Below are 19767 nucleotides of genomic sequence, written 5' to 3'. Positions count from 1 at the left end.
CTCCCCTGTGCTGTGCACACACCACACCCTGGTTGGCTCCTGTCTTCTGCCGACAAGTTTTATACGTGCCGCCTCTACCACTTGTGTTCAGTTGCTGCATAATAAACACTACCCCGGCAGCTGCCAGTGGCCGCTTCTCTTTGTCCACCTCGAGAACAGGCTTCCCTCTGTTGCCTCTGTGTGCATTCATTAACCCAGAGGTCAGGAGAAATGAGCTTCAGTCGCAGACGCTTGGCTCCTGCCCTGGCTTCCTGGCCTAGCAGCGGTGCAGCTGTGCCCACTTGAGACGTGACTTCAGGAAGCAGCTAGGAAGACTGGGACGCTCCTGGTGCCTCTGCTATGGCATCATCATCATCACCCCAAGCTATATCTGGAGGAGAGCTGAATTGGGTGGGTGGGTGTGAAGCCGAACGGTTGACAGTATCAGTAGGGAAGTTGCAAGGAGTTCAGCAACCACTGAGCAGTGTTAGCTTGGATGGGAGCAAATGGCTACTGAGCATGTAAGGGCAAGAGCCCACTTACCCACCCACCCTCGAAACAATTCTATGCAAAAGCTAACTGGGCTGGCAGTTCAGTTTTGCTTTAACACAGAACTGGTGGGAAGCAGGGTAGCTTAGGAGGAGCAGGAGGACAGGTTATGTTGTAAACCTTAGGCTTTGCCCTTCAAGCAGAGTTTAGGATGGGTTTAGGAGGAATGACTAGGAAGCTGCTGTGTCCACCAGCCAGACCCAAAGCAGGCAGATCCAGGGCCAGGCACAATTAGAAAGGGAAACATTTGTGCAGTTCAAAATCTGAGCTCTACAAAACACGTATAATGTTAGCTGAGGAAAAAGGAAGTGATGGAGGATAATGTGAGATGTGTGTCTTCCAGTATTCCCTGGGACCCTAAACCCTGGTCAAGCAGTCCTCCTTTTCCTCCCCATGCCAAAGACATTCTCCACAGACTACACTGCTACTTTTCCAGTGCCAGATTACCAAATAAGCAGAGTGGACACCGGCCGAGGGGCCCTGCAACACCAGTTCAAAATAATATTGATTTGATATTGGAAAAAAATTATAATCAAGCTTTCTTAGGAAATAATTTGCAAGGGAGATTTCGACTGCCTAGGGCCCTCCAAAGTGTTTGGTCCAGCAATAGACTTTCCACAGTGTTTGATCCAGCAATGGACTTTCCACAGTGTGTTCACCAATGTTTCCAATATTCATGAAATAATTCTGCATGGGGACTGCTTTCCTGATAAGTTGTGTGAAGTTGTCCATGATACAGTGAGGGTGGTGATGCCAAAATATATATAAACAGGGATGCTGAGTAGTGTGTGTGTGTGTGTGTGTGTGTGTGTGTGTTCATCTGGATTGTCCATTCTCTTGCTCTTCATTCTTCTTATAGCTTTGACTCCAAATGAAGTTTCCTTAGAGTTCATGACACCTGCTGTGTCCAGCTTGAACGCAAGACGCTTCTGCATTAGTGCTGTCAAATCCCAGTTCTGCTGTTCAGTGATGTCTTCTGTATGTCATAAACAGTGGCTCTGAGAAAGAGTATGTTGTACACACACATGCAAAATGCACAGGTGTGTTGTTGTGGCATGTGTGAGGCACAAACACTGCAATCATTCTACTGCTGTGCTGCTCAAAATTCTCCTTAAAAGCCCTGCCTCTGATTTCAAGAGACATGAGACAATATCATGACCCTCAATGTCATACTGAGCGTGCGAGAGACAGGAAGCCAAAGAGTCAGGCAGCAATCTTGTATTTGCACGTGCAGTTTACCACATGAAGACAGAATCTCTGGAAACTTGAATAAGCTGTTTTAACTGGGTATACCAGCATAAGTCACAAGGAAAGCTTTTGCCTGTGAGGAAGACGGCTTAAGGGTGAAACATGTTCTGCTAAACAAGGTGCTTCTACCTAGCACTGCTGTCTGAAGCTTATTGCCTGCAATTTTGGGGATCGTGATTCTAACAAAGGGCTCTCCTATAAGCCACATCCTCTTTCTTACTGTTAAGAAAATAATTCTGGAAGCTGTAAGGACAAATGCCTCCAGCTGCTAATGCAAAAGTAGCTAATGAAAAAGGCAGTGAAATCATTAACAAATGCATTGCCCGAAAGCCAAATGGCTCTTTCTGAATTGGCAGAACAATTAATTTAAGATGCAAGTGGAAATCTCCAGTGAAAAACCACGAGTTTCTCTTACTTTCCCATGACGATGGAAGAATGTTGGAAGCTTAGCAAGAACAAACCCACATGATTCTGTGCTCAGTCATGTTTGTAATGTGCTCCCCCACTTTCGGTCCCTACTTTCTATTTAAGACTGTAAGAAGAGCCCTGCAGCTGGATCAGATCAAAGGCCCATCGAGTCCTGCACCCTGCTTGACACACTAGCCAACAGCAGGTGGTCTTCAAAACCCCTTGGGCAGCTCTTGTGGGGTGCAAAGCCCATCATGATGTCATCAACTAAAACTTCCTTCCAAACATTGGAGAATACACTGTAACTAGAGCAAATCCAATGCTTTTTTTTCTTTTTCGATGGTTTGTTGGCTCTAAAATTGGCCTGCAAATCCTCCTTTTAATGTGTCAATTCATAACACATAGTCCTAGTCCAACAAAATCTGGAGGGCCACATCTCTGTCCTAAACAAACGCTTCAACTTACATAGTTTCAAAACAGGGTGCTTATATAACTTTCAATTAGCAGAAAGGACTCAAGATGTGAGAAGCCCATGAAAATAATCAATAGTGATTTTAATGAAAGGACAACCTAAATAATAATAATAATAATAATAATAATAATAATAAATATTAATATTCTTTTACTGCTTTTATTATTCACTTTTTTCAGAAAATAAACTCAATGTGATTTGCAATAAATACAAAAATTAAAACCCATACGAAACTTTATAAGCTGAAAATGTTGGCGGTCTGACATATCTCACCTACTAAAGGAGGTTTCAGAGTAAGCTTGTTGCAAGAGCAAATGTACACAGATGGTACAAATATTTGCATTCCACCCACAACATCAATGTGAAATCAGATGTCCTTCACTGTCACTCCTGACTTAGCATCAACAGCAGACCTCAAGATGAATGCTGATGACTCTTGGGTAATGGCTTTCAGTTGCTCTGAGCTGAAAATTCCCCAAATGTGCTGACAGAAAAGTGGTGGCTAAAGGTGGAGAGAGGCCGGTATGAACCCCCAAATTAACAGACACTGCAGAAGGGCACAACTTCTCCCATAAGTCAACCTCAAAGTACAGAGAAATGATATTGAAAAGCTTGCAAATACGGTATCTTGCTCTGAGAATCCCATGCATTAATGCATCTAAGGACAATACCATGTTGGAGAGGCTGAGGGTTTCTTTACAATGGTAGGGTTTCATTTTCAAAGAACTATCAAACTTTACTGGGGGCGGGGGGGGGGTTGTTGTTGAAACTCCAGAGTTAGTATTGCTCAACATCGTTACAGGAGTTGTAACCTTTATTAAAATAACTTCTTTATTAAAATTATTCTGATACCTGCAGGGATCTGCTGGTTTAGGGAATATTTTAAGTATGAGTATTCCAAAATGGCACAACAAAATTTGGGGAAAAGCACTGGCCGAAAAGCTGTTGCAAAAGATTCACATAACCAAGGGACACTTTTTTCTGCACTGGTGGCCGTATATAGCATTTTAAAATATATTGGCTAATGAAAAGCCAATACCCAAAGCCTTTTAGAACATTTGGCTAAAAGAAGCTATATTATTATTATTATTATTATTATTATTATTATTATTATTATTATTATTATTACTACTACTACTATATCATTTACAGCCTGATTGCAATGAGGATTTAACATTGGTTGTCTGTCTTTGTTCATTAGGTTCTGATATACTTTGTAGCTGGAGAGGGCGGGAATGTTTTAGCCAATTGTAAGGATGAAAGGAACTGGAAAATGAAGAGGCAAATAAATAAGCATAGGCAATGTTGTAAATACCCTCAAAGCGGTCTTCTGAGTTTCTCCATCTTGGTCAGAGGTATAACCAAGCCCAGGATAGTTGGGAATTCCTCTCCAGCACTGGACTGTGGCCTGTGACGTGCCTGCCTCTCCCAAGAGGAACAGGGCAGAGAAACTCTGCTTTGGAGCCAGTTAGGAGAGTGAGACCAAGAAAGCGTTTGGAGCTGGGAGTTGGCTGAAGCCTGAAGGTCAAGCTTTCGGTGCAGATCTCTGACGCAGGGCAAGTGGATTGGCTAACCTGGTGTTGATCTGCTTCCAGTAAGCTCTGTTTGCATAGCTATAAATAAAGCAAATATCAAAGATACAACCACGGCTTTGCATGTAAAGGAAAGGAAGCCCTGAAGTGTTGCCTCTGGAACTTTTCAGCCATCAGGAAAGGGTTGAGTGCTTAACAGGACTCTGATGAGAAACTTGAAAAAAATGTGAAGAACTGGATTGTAAGGTTGCGGAAAACATACTTGGAATGAGGAACTTCATGGGATGCTGCTCCTTTCAGAACAACTATAGCTGTAAACATAAGTAAAGGTAAAGGGACCCCTGACCATTAAGGCCAGTTGCAGACGACTCTGGGGCATAGCTGTCAACCTTCCCTTTTTTTGCGGGAAATTCCCTTATTCCAGCGCCATTTCCCACTGCTTCCCACTGCTATCCCGGATTGTTAGGTATCCCCTAGACTGTCCCTGGGACAGATGAGGCTGTTGATCCCTTATTTTTGAGGCTGCTAATCCCTTATTTTCAAATCTGAAAGTTGACAGCTATGCTCTGGGGTTGCGGTGCTCATCTCGCTTTACAGGCCAAGGGAGCCAGCGTATGTCTGCAGACAGCTTCCAAGTCATGTGACCAGCATGACTAAGCCGCTTCTAGCTAACCAGAGCAGCACCCGAAAATGCTGTTTACCTTCCCGTCGGAGCGGTACCTATTTATCTACTTGCACTTGACGTGCTTTCGAACTGCTAGGTTGGCAGGAGCAGGGACCGAGCAACGGGAGCTCACCCCATCACAGGGATTTGAACCACTGAACTTTTGATTGGCAAGCCCTAGGCTCAGTGGTTTAGACCACAGCACCACCTGCGTCCCTTTGTGAACATAAACATTAAGCAAAAAATATAATAAAACAGAGTAAGATCATCTAAAGCACAGACAGGGCTCACTTTTATTATAGGTGAATGTTTATTATTATTATTATTATTAATATCCTCCAACATTTCTTCAATTAAAATAGGGACGTCCCATTCCATAATGATAATTTTACTGTTTATACCCCACACATCTTACTGGGCTGCCCCAGCCACTCTGGGCAGCTTCCAACATATATAAAAACTTAATAAAACATTTTTTTAAAAAGTTCACTACAGAGGACTGCCTTCAAGGGGCTCAAGGGTCAGATAACTTCATACCCTTCAACATTTCTCCAGTGGAAATAGGGACATCCTAAGGAAAAGTGGGGCATTCTGGGATCAAATAAGACACTGAGACAGCTTTTCTAAATCAGGGACATCCCTGGAAAATAGGGGCACTTGGGGGGTCTGCTACTACTGCTGCTACACACTGTCAACACATGTAGCACTTTACAGAAGTGACTTGAGAACTGCAAGATTTGCTGACCACATTCTCCTGAAGCCCAATTCCTGTTGGCTGTGCTCAGAAAGAGGACCTCTCAGCACAGTGCACAGAAACTTGGGACAGTCCAGATTGCACAGCTGGGCTGAGCAGCGGCTGAGCTTTGGCACCCTACCCTGCCCCCTCCACCTTCAGTTATGGCTTCTCTGCCCATCAAGCTTTGCTTTGGAGACATCAGAATTAAAGCCTGCTTGTTGCTCTGCATCACAGCTGCTGCTTCTGCCTTCCTGAAACTGCCAAGCAAATTAGATTTTTCTTTCCATCCAGGAAGGCACTGAGCCATGAGCCTGACCCCATTAGGAGGCTGATAAGATACGTTCATTATTGATTCTGCCTCCTGAAACGCTGCTTCTGTTGTGCGGTGAACTCTGACCATCTGAAGAAGAGGATGTGAGATCATGGGCTATTTGATAACAGCACCTCCTTCCCTTCCTCCTGTTGCTGCTGTGGGAACAGTAGCTCTTTGGAACAAAGCTCATTAAGAGCATGCCCAGGGGCTTTGACTATATCCGCAAATTGCATGTCCTGCCCCAACACTTCCCATCAGACAGGCTGAGTGGAACTGGCCTTGTAGAAAATGTTCTGTTGCTGTGCCTGTCTGTCAAATGATCCTCTCCACACTGCAACCCAAATACTTTTCTTTATAGAAGCAAAAAAGTCCACACCAGCCAGCTTTGATGCGTTCCGGAAAAATGGTTCACCTGATTCCAACAGAATATAATTTACATGAAAGCCTCAACAGGATCATTCCAAGAGCACTTCTCCAAGGACCACTGGCTTGCTTAGAAGATTGCAGCCACAGCAAAAAGGTGCATTGATTTCCAGTCAATCAATTTACAGCACAAAATTAGGCACTTAATTGCTACCCAATTTGCCAAATGCAGCGTAGATGCTTGAGGTTTTGCTTCTTCTGCATGGAAGCACTCGGCACTGGTTATGATGTGTATTTCAGATGGGCAGTTGTGATTCTGTCCCAAAATTGATTCCTGATCTTTCATGGAATGCGTTTGTGCACGATCATTGGTCCTTTGTGGCACGATTGTAAACTACTGACTAGCATACTTATAGCAACTAGACCTTCTCTAGCCATGTGTCCTCCAAAGGTTTTGGACTACAACTCCCATCATTCCTATGGAGGCAGCACTTTCAAATCAGCTAGCAGACTGACAGAGCAGGGGTGTTTGATCTGCAGCTGAACAGCCTGTTTTCCCCACCACCATCAGCAGAATGGTCATATTATGTTGGGGCTGATGGGAATTGTAGTCCAAAACATCTTGAGGGCAGCAGGCTGTGTAGCATAATGCGCAGAGATCTCTTGCCACTAACAATCCTCCTGAGGCACAACCACTGCAGGCAACATAGAATTTTTAAAAGTTATTATTTGTAGACTAAGTGCTAGGACACTAAATGAAGCAATGGCAATGGGCCATTGACTTTGCCAATCCATTTTAATAGCAAATAGTATACACCAGGGTTGTTTATTGTGCACTGGCCTGCTGAGATTTTAAAATATGACTATCATTCAAAAGAGAAACAGTTAAAGAAATGTCACATGGATGAAATCAAGGTATGCACAATTGGGACAAGCAGCCTTAAACAGATTGGTGATTCCCCATCCCAATGATGCCAGCTGCTTGGTGCAACTTCTACGCCCTTTGCAGAGCCAGCATCTCTTTGCCTTTGAATCCCACTTGGATGAGGGAGACAGAAACTGATTCAGCTGGATTTGCCGATTCTGCATGGCTTCAGCAACCACCTGCCGCCCATGCCCTAGGAAGATTTTGCCCAAAAGAACATCCTGTCTGTTCCCTCTGACTCATCACTAGTGCAAGTCAGCAAATGGCAGGCGAGACAGTAAGATTTTGATTGTGGAGCAATGTCAAGGGAGTCGCCATTAGTCTGCATGCAAAGGACTCAGCCAACTTAAGGCTTAAGGTGCCTGAATGCCAAAGGCTTCACCAAACAGAGTCAGGAAGGTGTGCAGCACAGGCAGAGTCCTGGGCCCCTAAGCCTATAGCTTTGCAGGCAGATAACCAGTGCCTGGTGTGTAGCTCCTGGGGCCAGTACAGTCAGACACCTTCATAGTGCTGTGCTGCCTTGTTAGGAGCAAAACCCTTCGAAGATAGTAGTTTTATTTGAAGAGGGATCTCTGGCTTTGGGGAAATTCGAAACCCAACACCTGCTGGCTGGGGCTGAATCCTGCTCTTTGGCCACAGCTCCCACTTTCCACTTGCAGCCTTTGTCATTTCCCACTCTTTGGAAAGGATCTCTGCCATCCAAGCAAGCCTGGTGCCTACAAGCAGAAAACAGCACACCAGACCCTTGTGCTCATGCATTGCCGCTGAGCAATAAAGACCCCCTTTATTTCCTCTCCTGCACATGAAAGAGCCCCTACCCAGCGGGCACTGTCTGCCTCTTAAGACATGGGCAATCTGACAAAAGGAGAGTAGGGGCATCCCAGCTTGGCTGGCCATCTGTGGCTGGCTGCTGTCCAGTGAATGAAGGGGGTGGGGAGGGCCAGGAAGTGAGAAGCTGCTGAGATGGAGCTGCCCTGTGAGAGAGTTGCAACACCAGATAGGACAATTGGTGCCTTGTGCGCATCCACAGGCATATCTGCTCCACTTGTTCTGGCTAGCAGGGCCTCTTAAAAACAGTGCTCACGCCTTGCAGACAGATTTAATGTTGGGACAGTGAGATTCTTCCACTTGCCCAGACTGACCCATGCAGTCTGCAGGTGTACCCCAACAACCAGCAGGCCCCAAAAAGAGAACGGAGCAAGAACTGTGGTAGAAAGCAGCAGGTGCATTGTGTCTGCAGGCTGGGAGAAAATTGCTCCCTCTCCAAATATGGTGACGAGGCAGCATCTCCAGCAAGGAGTTATCTTGAGTGGATTATCCAGAACATTGGCAGGAGATAGAACAACCAAGTTCTCAATGCTGCAATGCAGAGGAAAACTGTCACATTCTGTTCCAGGGATTGGCGACAATTGAAGGTGGGTCTGGCATTGCAACAGGAGGCCCTGGTTCTTTTGGAGGAGGGACGACACCTCAAATTATCAGCATGTGGAAGCTTTTCAGCTATTAAAACCTGCACTGCCCTGGAAGGACTTACCCTCTGAAGTCTCTAGAGACCAATCTAGGACTTGACACAGAATAAAAGCAAAGTCACTTGTCAAATCTGTCCACCTAGGGAAGTCCACAGCTGCTTCACCTGGGAGCAAGACCCTCACAATGCCCCCCCCCCCCAAATTCCACACCAGTAAAACTCTCAGCTAACCAAGGTTTGTGTACTTACCAGTCTCCACACCCTAGTGTTGTAAGTCACTCGGAGACATAAAAGGGCTGTTTTTTACTAACTGCAGGAGCTGTGAGCTGTTCCTTTTTTTACTGGATTGACAGTTTTTGCTAGGGTTCCTTAAAGAGGAAATCCATGTGAGCCACAAGAGCTCCATAGGTCACCACTAGTCAAGCAGTCAATGCAGAAACCTCTTCATCCATGTACCTTCAACACCCCCAAGGTCTGACAGAAGGCAAGCCTTACAACGCAAGGCCCTAGAACCGCCCATGATTTTGACCTTTCAGGGCTGCTCCTCCATTAAACAGTGTACATTACAGAGAGTTTAGAAACACAACAGCAACACCTGCTGGAAGCAAAAGGAACACCACCACATGCATGCTGGAGGCCTGTCGGCAGGCACTGCTGCAGTCATGGTGCTCTCCTTAGGACGAAACCAGGGGAGGGGGCTTCTGTTGCTGTTCTTCAAGCTAATCTATTCTGGTCCAGCCACATCATCAGACAGGTACACAATTTAGTGTTACAGGATTTACAGCAACCGCTGCACAACTTCCTCATGTGTGTGTGTGAATGGAAACATTCTGGCCATCTCTAAAGCAATTTGTGATGTTTTGGTTGATCCTAACAAATGTATTAGCCTCCTGCCCACTATTGGCTTTTGGTCTGAAAGACCAGCCAGCAAGACTACCTGTGCTCACTGAGTACAGACTGTCAACAATCCTTCAGTTCAGAGTTCTGGTTATTTTAGGTCACTCATTTTAAGCTAAGTGGAGAAAGTGGAAGATAAAGGGCATCACATGGCAAGCTGGGTGGCAACTCTGCCCACACTTGCATTTTGACAGATGGGGAATCATGGGAGCACCTCTGCTTCTTAAGTTTGAAACTCAAAAAGGGCAAAGGTCTAGCAGAGGTACTTCTTGGGAGCAACGTGAACCTCTCCCCAGCCTACTTAGAGAAGGGGTGGATAGCCTGTCGTCCTCCAGATGTTCCACAGCTGCAACACCCATCCTCCCTCATTATTGGCCATGCCTACTGAGGCTGATGGGAGTTCAACAAATTATGGAATTCCCGCCCCACAGAGATGAGCCTGGCACCTTCACTATAGTCTCAAGGAATTATGAAGACACACCTGTTTTGATACCAGAGATGTGTGTTTGGAGGAGCCACCCTATTATTGTGACTGTAATTTGCATTAATTGCTTTAATACTGAATTGTCAATTGCTGTAACCCACCCTGTGACCTGGTGACAATATCTGTAAGGCTGAGGCTTCTGGAAAGTGCCCCCCCCCAAGAAGGCCACTTTGCCCAGATTTCCCAGCCCCTTCCTTGGACTGATGCCACCAGCAAGGAAAGGCAGCCAGCCTAGTCCCTTGTCAAATCTCCCTATGCTCAGGCTTTCTGCTTTCGCCTTTCCAAGAGAAGCTTCAGATACAGCCATTCCCCTGCCCACTTTACAGAAGTCATTAAAAGCACCAAAGAAGAATTTTGTTTTTCAAGGGGGCAAAACATGCTCCCGGTTCCCTTCATCAGCTGCGTGCACTGCACTGTGAATGTGCACACCACATGACCGGGAAAGAGGAAGGGATTCTACTGAGGTTCATGCCCAAGAAATCAGATCTGACAGTTCAGAAGTTTGGCTACCATCCCTCCTTATCTCCTTGGCACACAAGCAGGAGACACACATTGACATTTGACAGTGAAGGGGACAAGGCAGGCCAGGCACAATACCACAGGGAATCAATTCACCTGCAAGGGAGCCTGTGATGCATAAGGCCTCCTTCAGCATGTAGTAACCAAGAACAGCCTTACAAAGAAAATCAAATATTTAATAGCAGCTTCCAGAAGGGGAGGAGTCCACACGTATTTGGAGCATACATGAAAAAAGATATGAACAGCAAAGAAGAAAAACCACTGGCATCTGAGGGGGGCCGGGGGCACAAGGATCTCAAAACTGCTCTCCAACAGAGTTGTCTGCATGCACTCAGGATCAAGCCCCATAACTCAAGTTTGGTCTGGGGTTGATTTTAAAGTGCAAGCTTGATTGTGCATCATCTCGCTCACACAAAACAATGACATGGTTAGTTGTCCTGTGTCCCAGCATTTTAGATACCAACTTTTATTAAATAAAGTTACCCTATGTAAATCAACATTAAATTTTGTTTTTAATTTAAAAAAACAAACTCTTCCACCTCTCTTCACAGTGTCTCTCTCAGTGTGTTTCCCAATGTGACATCATTGCTGCAGGAGGAAAGATGCAGAGAAAGACAGTTATTCAAAAGTTCACATTCATTCAAAGGGCATTCAGATCTCTCTTATTGCAGCAATATCCCTCACCAGCAGGCTCTCTGCCTGTGTGTGCATGCGCATGAGACAAGAGATTTGTCCAAGGCCCCCTGCTAGAACATAGCTGAACTGTCACCTGAAATCCAATTTGCCAAGGCTCAACTTTCATAGCATTCCTTCTTTAGAACTCACTCCTTAGAGAGACTCACCTTTAGGCACCAGGTGCAGACCTTTTAAGATCAACTAGTTTATACGTTTTAACATTGGGACATTTATCTGCTCCACTTTGTTGTGATGCTATATTGTGGCATATGCTGTTTGAATGTATATCAGTTGCTCTGTGAACCTGACAGCTAAGGAGTGGTGTAAGATGCTTACTAAATAATACACTAGATTATGCTGCAAGCGGCCAAATTCTTAAGTTTCCATGCAGTCCACGCATAAGGCTCTCTTAGTTGACTTCTTGGCATCAGTTGCCCTCACTTCCAGCAGCCGTGGGGAACCTCCAGCCCGTGGGCCTAGTTAGGCCCCCAGACACCCCTGTTTGGTCCATGAGGCCATTTTGACGAAGCCATGTCCATGTTTCCTACAGAGATAGGACTTCATGGGAGGGGCAGGTAAAGATGTAGCACCAATCAGATGAATTGGCAGCAGCTGCAAAGCTGCATGCAAAGAACTGTGCCGCCCATGGCTTCGCAACTCAGGCGATCATCTGGTTGTTGGGGCTTTTATGCACATTGACTTCACAAGGTTAGCTAAAAGTTGGCACTTTACAGGCTGTGCCTTTGCCCATGCTATTTGATTTCAAATTGTGTGGGCAAAAGTGGGTCATTCGATGAGTCAGCAGCAAACCTGTCAGACTTGGCTTGAGGAGGGTGGAAGATAAGGATGCATTCTTGCCCTCCAAATCCAGTGCTCCACTCCAGCCGTCTCTGCCTCCCACAACTAGCTTAACAAGCGCTTTTTAGAATGCAAACTCCTGCTCCCCCCGATCCTCCAGCAGCTGCTCACCTTGGCCTTGTTCTGGACTGGGATATAAAGCTTGAACTCAGCAGGAAGCTCATCCTCAGAGTAGAGTCTGTCAGAGAAATAAATTCTGCGGATGCGACAGTTTGCATGGATCTGAAAAGTCAAGCATGCCCAAGAAGGGTGTTTCAGCAGCAGTCATTTCAAAGCAGCCTGACATCTACCAGCCCCCCCCCCCCCCCCAAATGGATGCTATTCCATTTCGCTATAAACAGAATCAGCTAGGAAGTCATTCTGGTACAGTCTCAGATTTGGGTTTTATGACTGGTAAGAAATTTTATATATAAATACTAACATACATATATACAATGCATGTGTTTCAGAACAACCTCTAAAGAGAGATCAGGCCCAGGGATAAAAGAAAACAGTCAAATCTGCTGATTGACACTTGTGGGCCTAGAATTTCCAGTGTTAACTCTGAATGCTGATCTCCCCCATGTTAACTGAAGACCCCAGCAGTTGCCACCGCTAGCTATGGAGAGACTGAAGCAGGGACCCACAATGGCTCTTTCTTCACAAGGGCAACCACCCAAATCAGCAACTGAAATGCAAGTGCCACAGCTGTCAGAACGCACAGCTCCTTACCTGGACTCTCAGGGTTTCAATGTAGTTGGTACCATATGCTCGTCGAGTGAAGTCAGAGAGGTTGAATTGGATCTGGTTCCAGCCATCGTCCAGGCGCATAGGCATGGTGCAGATGAAAGGCTTGACACGGGTGGTGCTCTGGTAATTGCTGGCACGGAACCGTCGGCGCACATTTTTATCATCTAACACCTAACACAGAAAGACACACCACTGTTGGAAAATGGGGGGGGGGGGAGGGGCTGCAGATGTCAAGCCTGCAGTCCCCTAACCTTACTGATAAGAATACTAAGCAGTTTGCCTTCAGCTCCCCTGGAGGGAGGGGCCTGCAGAATAAGCAATGTCAGGCTAGGCAAGGACCTGACTGAAGTGCTGGAGAGGAACTCTGCCAGTAAGGCTGAACCGAGGGTTGGAGCAACAGATGGATCTCAGAGACTGAGTAGCTCTAAGCAAGTCACCTTTTATACAATAGGAATAACCATCTCATGACTTTAGATGGGAAGACCAATGACTTTGTCCACTAACCTGTACTTCAAAGGTGAAGTATTTCTTCAGATTCTTGATTATCATCACCAGAAAGGGTAATTTGATCCCCAGCGTTTTCTTTGGGTCAGCAGGACACGTGATGTATGTGGTACTGTGGGGGAGAGAAACAGAATGAGCAAGACTGCACGACTTGCAGGAGAAGCAGGCCTTCTGAGAGCATCTCATCTCCCAGGGCTTCAAAATTCAGGTGCAGGATCCGCATCAGAAGAACCCATTTGTTTGAAATATTTCTACAAGCATTTCAGGATTCTCTAAAAGCTTATATACTGATATTTCTGCCTCCCTATGGAGCAGGATTGGAGAAACTCAGCCCCAGGGACCAAATGTGGCCCTCCAATCTTCTCATCCAATCCTTGGGACTCTCTCCAGGCCACAAACCCTCACTGACCCCGCTCTGCACCCTCCTCAAGAGCCTTTGCCTGTCAGGAATGCATCCTATGCATCCTATCATCTGCGACAATACCTCTTCCCTGCCTCAATTGAAAATTGAGAAAAGCTTGTGTAGAAACTCTTAACTTTTGCATGGTTGGAAGGTATCCAGCTCTACCAAGAGTCACCTCTGTTGGTATGCCCAGGTTTACCTCTAGCAGTCCCTGAAAGTTTACCCACCATGGAATGCAGCTCTCAGGCTGAGAAAGGTTCTCCATCCCAGCAGCTGTAGGGAAAGCTCCTGCCACATGGGAGACTAATCCTTTCTGGCCTGAGGGCCACATACAGTCAGCCCATTCAAAGCATAACAACAGATAAATTGCCACAATGGGCTCCTCCAATCCCAGACCCGTCGTTACCAAGGATGGGAGCAACGAGCTGTTTCCATAGTCACTATATGCTGGCGTGGTTTTGATGGAGAAATCTCTGTGAGGAAACTGGAGCTGGGAATCAATCCCACAACACTTTTCAACGTCTAATTCTCAATGGGACATTAGGAAAGCATAGACAGTGGTTCCTCTTTACCTGACATTGGTCCCTTCAATCTCCAACACCAATGACTGAATATCATTATCTGTAATTCTTTTGATGTGGCCATTCCGCACCTAGAAGGTGAGAATGAAATAGGACATCACTCAATTAAGCAGATGACTTTCTTGCTTCAAATAGCATCTGAAAGCCCTACCAGGAAGACATACTTCTGAATTGGAAGTGCAGGCTTCATCCTGGTCTCACAATGGCCAACCATATTCCCATGGAAAGCCCGCAAGCAGGACATAAAAACAACAGAACTCTGTTCACTTGCAGTTCCTAGCAACTGGTATTATAGTGGAGGCAGTATACAACCACTGCAGCTAGTAGTCATTGCTAGACTAACTGGCCATGAATTCAGCTTAATCCTTTTTAAAAGCTGCCCAAGTCAGGGACCATCACTACATTATGTGGTACAACTCCCACCATCCATTACCACTGGCCACATTGCCTAGGCCTGACGGAAACTGGCACCCAAAACATATGGAGAGCACCTAGTTGGGGAAGTTATGACTTAGAGAGTAATCTGCTTAGCCACTGAGGGAAACAGGCTGCAAAGCTATTTGGTCTGATCCAACAGGGCTCTTTTCAGCCGTAGTAGGAAGGGAAAATGAGGCTTTCTGCTTCCGGTCAATTGGAAATGGGACCACCAGGCATGAAGCACTGCTAGACTACCCTAAGATGTCGGGGGCCCAAGGGACAGTGGAGGGACTTCCAAAGAAATGGGGCAACAGACGAGGAGGGAACCCCTAAGAGGATCCCTCCCCACACAGGTGCCCTCCATATTGTTCTCCCATCAGCCCCAACAAAACACAGTAATACGACGCTGGGGCCGACGGGAGTTGTAGTCCAAAAGAGTCCGGAGGTTCCCCAGACCTGGCTCGGGCTTCCTTCGAGCATGCGAAACCTGAGGGAGGAAGCGAGGCTGGCTGGCTCTGGGGTTCTCCCTGGCGGCGCCACAAGCCCTGAAGAGAGCTCTTGAAGGCCAACCCTTGAAGGCCAACCCCCTGGCAGCCATGAGGACTAGCAACCCTCTCGCAGAAACGCCCCCCAGGCCAGGTAGGCCAGGACCAGCTCCCTCCGCCACCTTCTTGTCCCAGATCTGCAGCGGTTTGCTCCCGATGCTGTAGAGCACGGATAGGAAGCCGCTCTGGAACGTGTTCTTGAACATCCCGCCGCCGCCTCCGCGTCGCGGGTAGGGAAGGCTCGTTCCGCCGGGCGGGTGAGAGGGCGTTGGGCTCCCTCCTCAGCCGCCGCCGCCGCCGCCGCGCGCGTCTCTCGCTCTTCTCAGTGATTCCTATGCGGAAGGACACAAACTCCCTCTCACTGTGTACTTCGTCCCCGCGCGACTGGAAGAGCGCTCCGCCAGCCAGCTAAAGCGAGGCTCAAAGTGCCAACCGGACATCGCGCCGAAGCCACGCCCCCCGTCGTTAAGGGACGGACTACTTTCCGGACGGGACTAGTTGCCGTCCTCTTTCTCGCTCTCTAGGCGCCGTGTGTTGTCGCGCAGCTCGTGCGCGTTGCCTGGGCAACGGGGCGGGACGAGGGAACTACCTCACCGCGTCCGCTTACTCCGTAGATCGGAAAAGTGCAGAGAGGACCATTCAGTAGTTTCTAGTGTAGGTCTGAAATTCCCTTGTCTCTTTTGCTTGTTTGCTTTCCTCCAACTTCCAACTCACTTCCCTTGAGAGCTGACCTCCAAAGCAACCTCAGAGAAATTCATTGCATAACGCAGCTTGTGCAGCAACCCCGCTACCTTCAATAATCCCCTCGTTGAACTCAGTGGGACATACTTCTGTGTAGGCATACAGAGCTGCACTCTGCAAAATATGATTTGCTTATTTTAAACTTTTAAGCAGTTCAAAGCTGCCCTCCCCATTTGTTTCCATTCATGAACCTCAGCTGTTGATACCCAGCAGGATGCTACCACCTTTGTAACCTGGGGGTCATAGGAAGCCATCATGGGCCAACAGCCTCCCCATGAATTTGCCTTTTAATTGTGATCACTCGCTTGGATAGCTTGAAAAAGAAAGTAGAAAAATGCATGCAGAAAAAGCAGACCACCAGTGACCATTAGTCACAATAGCTATATATCACTTACAGGATCACAGCCTCTAGGTACCAGTTTCTGGAGAACACTTGGAGAGAGCTTCTATTATTATGGTTATCACTAATTCGTTACTTACCTTTCACTAACAGGTCCCAGGGCGGGGTAAAGCAATTTGAAATTCAGGATTTAAAACAGTTGAAACAGGTTACAGTCACCAGAATAGGGTGGATTCTGATAATGTGTCATAGGCCAGGTTAAAGATGTGTGTTTTCAGCATTCTCTAAAAGCTGTCTAGTGAAGGTGTCAGATGCAAATCTGTGTGGAGGGAATTCTACAACTTAGGGGACACCACAGAGAATGTCTTCTATTGGGCTGCTGCCACCCCTGGACTTCCTCAGCAGTGGAACTACAAAAAGGGGCCCTTCTGCCCACCTTAGCACCCGAGATGGTCTCTAGAGAACAAGGTGGCCTTTTCACTATTTGGGCCTGAGTCATTTAGGGCTTTAAATGCTAACATGAGAACCTTGAATTAAGACAGGAAACGAATTGGCAGCTAATGTAGCTGTTTTAGAATAGGGGTTGAGTTCTCAAAGCAACCCCAACCAATAATATGTTTGGAGCAGTTGAAGTTTCTGAGTAGTCTTCAAGGGAGCCCCACATAGAGTGCATTGCAATCATTTAGTATGGAATTTAGAACATGGAGTGTTTTTTTAATACATAAAAAAAGAAAGCTGGGAGGGCAGAGACACCTCAAAACTGTCCAATGAGGATTGAATGAAAACAGTTATTGTAGAATGTGAGGGAGGAACATTAATTGGGGTGGGGAACAGTAGAATGGAATATTGGGAATCCCAAACAGTAATATTCACGCTGCCCCACTTTTTGTTGTACATCCACTTGTTTCCCGATTGCACAGAAAACAGCCATGACCCATGCAAAAGAGGGCAGCATCAGCAAGCAAGTGGCAAGGTTCTCAGATATGTGTGCTTAAACCTTGATTAGGACTGCTACGCAAGGACTGAAACAGAGATATGTTTTAGAAATGTTAGAACCCAGGGCGGCAATTTGATTTTGGCTTAGGGCACTTTATCAGCTGCCATGTTCTCACCTGCACCAGTCAAAAGAAGCTTGTAGGCTTACTCTATCTTTAAGGAACTTCCCACACAAATCAGCGTAAACTGCTGTCATCTTCAGATGGGCAGTACAGAAATTTAATTTAAAAAATAAAATAACCATATGATGTTGTTGTTGTTGTTTCTGTACTGACATTTCAAGCCATAAAGCTATTTTACTTACCGTCCACTGTTATGTGTAAACAAACATTTTAGTTCAGTGTATCTGAAGAAGTGTGCATGCACACGAAAGCTTACACCAAGAACAAACTTAGTTGGTCTCTAAGGTGCTACTGGACAAATTTTTATTTTTTTATGTATTTCGACTGTGTCAGACCAACATGGCTACCTACCTGATTTTAGTTATAGTGACATCTGTAGCTCTTGCCAAGCATTTTTAAACTTGTAGTGACATACAGCAAAAACCACAGGGTCACCACAATAAGGATCACAAAAGTTGTATCTCAGTGAACACAAGTACAGTGGTACCTCGGGTTACATACGCTTCAGGTTACATACACTTCAGGTTACAGACTCCGCTAACCCAGAAATAGTACCTCGGGTTAAGAACTTTGCTTCAGGATGAGAACAGAAATCATGCTCTGGCGGCGTGGCAGCCCCATTAGCTAAAGTGGTGCTTCAGGTTAAGAACAGTTTCAGGTTAAGAATGGACCTCCGGAACGAATTAAGTTCTTAACCCGAGGTACCACTGTACAATATTTAATTTATTTGTGTGGATAGGCACAAGCAGATCTGTTAACAGGAGTGTCTGGACAACAGAGAGGGTGAAATGCTATCTGTGTTAAAGGAGACAGTAACACACTCTTTACTGGGGGGAAACATTATCCGGTTGGATCCCCCCCATTTAAATAATTGCCTTCAAGTTAAAAACAAGGCACTGCAGCATGTGTTCCAGACCTCAGAAGCAACTGAAGTCTTCCAGTATCAGGTTGAGTTCTAGTACTGAGCAAGAAGAGCTCCTTCACAATAAGGCTATTCCAACCATTCACAATCAGGGGAAGCAGCCCTCCAAAACTGTTCTCTTTCCTATGGTCCAGGCACTGCTTTACCCTCTAGGCTGCCTGCTTGGCATTCTTTGTTGCCAAGTGCTCCCCGAATGCTCAGACATGAATTTGTGAGAGGCAAGTTACATACTCCGGGAGACTGATCATGGCTGATCTTGTGTGTGTGTGTGCTTGTTGTGGGGAAACAGTAAAATGGGAATAGTGCAAGTGTCTAGCATGTGGCACTGGCAGAGGGAGCGTTCTGCTCTTCACTTTTTGTGCTCAAGGACTGCTTCCCTGCTTTCCAGGTGCCCTATATTCTTCCAACCACCCCACCCAGGGAAGGAAAGCAGCCTCTTGCACAGCAACAGCAGCAACACCACCACCACCACCGCTGCATGCAATTTATAGCTCTTTGGGGGTCCTCTCCACTTTAATCTGCACCAACTCCCCAAACAGGTCAGCCATGGATTGCTAGGCATCATGCATAGCTCAGGCATAAGATGACAAGGGAATCAAAGGAAAGAGGCTACATTTAAAAATAATAATTAAAACAACAAGTGATTGATGCCAAGACACTAATGAGCAAATTTGTGAAGCAGTTTCTGATTTTCAGGGATAGTGACTATGATGAGCAGGAGGACATCTCTCCCTCTTTCTTCTTTCACTTATTTTTTGACCACCTGCTTTGGAAATCAACCATGAGAGTATCTGAATCCCATGAATCATTTTACATATTGATTGGTTTGTTTCATGGGTCAGCAAACTTTTTCAGCAGGGGGCTGGTCCACTGTCCCTCAGACCTTGTGGGGGCTGGACTATATTTTGAAGGGGGGGAAATGAACGAATTCCTGTGCCCCACAAATAACCCAGAGATGATTTTAAATGAAAGCATACATTCTACTCATGTAAAAACACCAGGGAGGCCCCACGAATAACCCAGAGATGCATTTTAAATAAAAGGACACATTCTACTCATGTAAAAACATGCAGATTCCCGGACCATCCATGGGCTGGATTTAGAAGGTGATTGGGCCGGATCCGGCCCCTGGGCCTTAGTTTACCTACCCATGCATTAGGGGTTGGGGAAGAGACCAGGGAGGAATTCTAGGGAGAGGGGGCCTTGACTCTAAATGATTATCGCATGGGAGGAATTCATAGGAAACTCCATTACTCTTTCTCAAGTTCTACTTAATAAAAATTGTGTCTGTCTAGCAGAAGGTCCTGTGGACCTATTCCCCCACCGCCCCATATGGTATTTGTCCTGTTCCAAAGCAGAGGCCTCACTGCATGCCTT

The 19767-nt window shown here is 46.2% G+C and overlaps 1 protein-coding gene across 1 annotated transcript; it reads right to left on the bottom strand.

The window, feature by feature from the left end:
* Positions 1 to 10712: 10712 nt before the first annotated feature.
* CFAP20 (cilia and flagella associated protein 20) lies at positions 10713 to 15730 on the bottom strand. The gene is made up of 6 exons (XM_083452832.1): positions 15392 to 15730; positions 14299 to 14378; positions 13324 to 13435; positions 12802 to 12990; positions 12202 to 12312; positions 10713 to 11145 (listed from the first exon to the last, which is right to left on the bottom strand). The coding sequence occupies exons 1-6, from the start codon at positions 15473 to 15475 to the stop codon at positions 11140 to 11142; spliced, it is 582 nt and encodes a 193-aa protein (XP_083308958.1). The 5' UTR covers positions 15476 to 15730; the 3' UTR covers positions 10713 to 11139.
* Between the last annotated feature and the right edge of the window lie 4037 nt (positions 15731 to 19767).

This window comes from Podarcis tiliguerta (assembly GCF_965153285.1).
Source record: "Podarcis tiliguerta genome assembly, chromosome: 8".
NCBI lineage: Eukaryota > Metazoa > Chordata > Lepidosauria > Squamata > Lacertidae > Podarcis > Podarcis tiliguerta.
The sequence above is the reverse complement of the archived record's forward strand: the minus strand, read 5'-3'. Positions and strand labels throughout refer to the sequence as shown.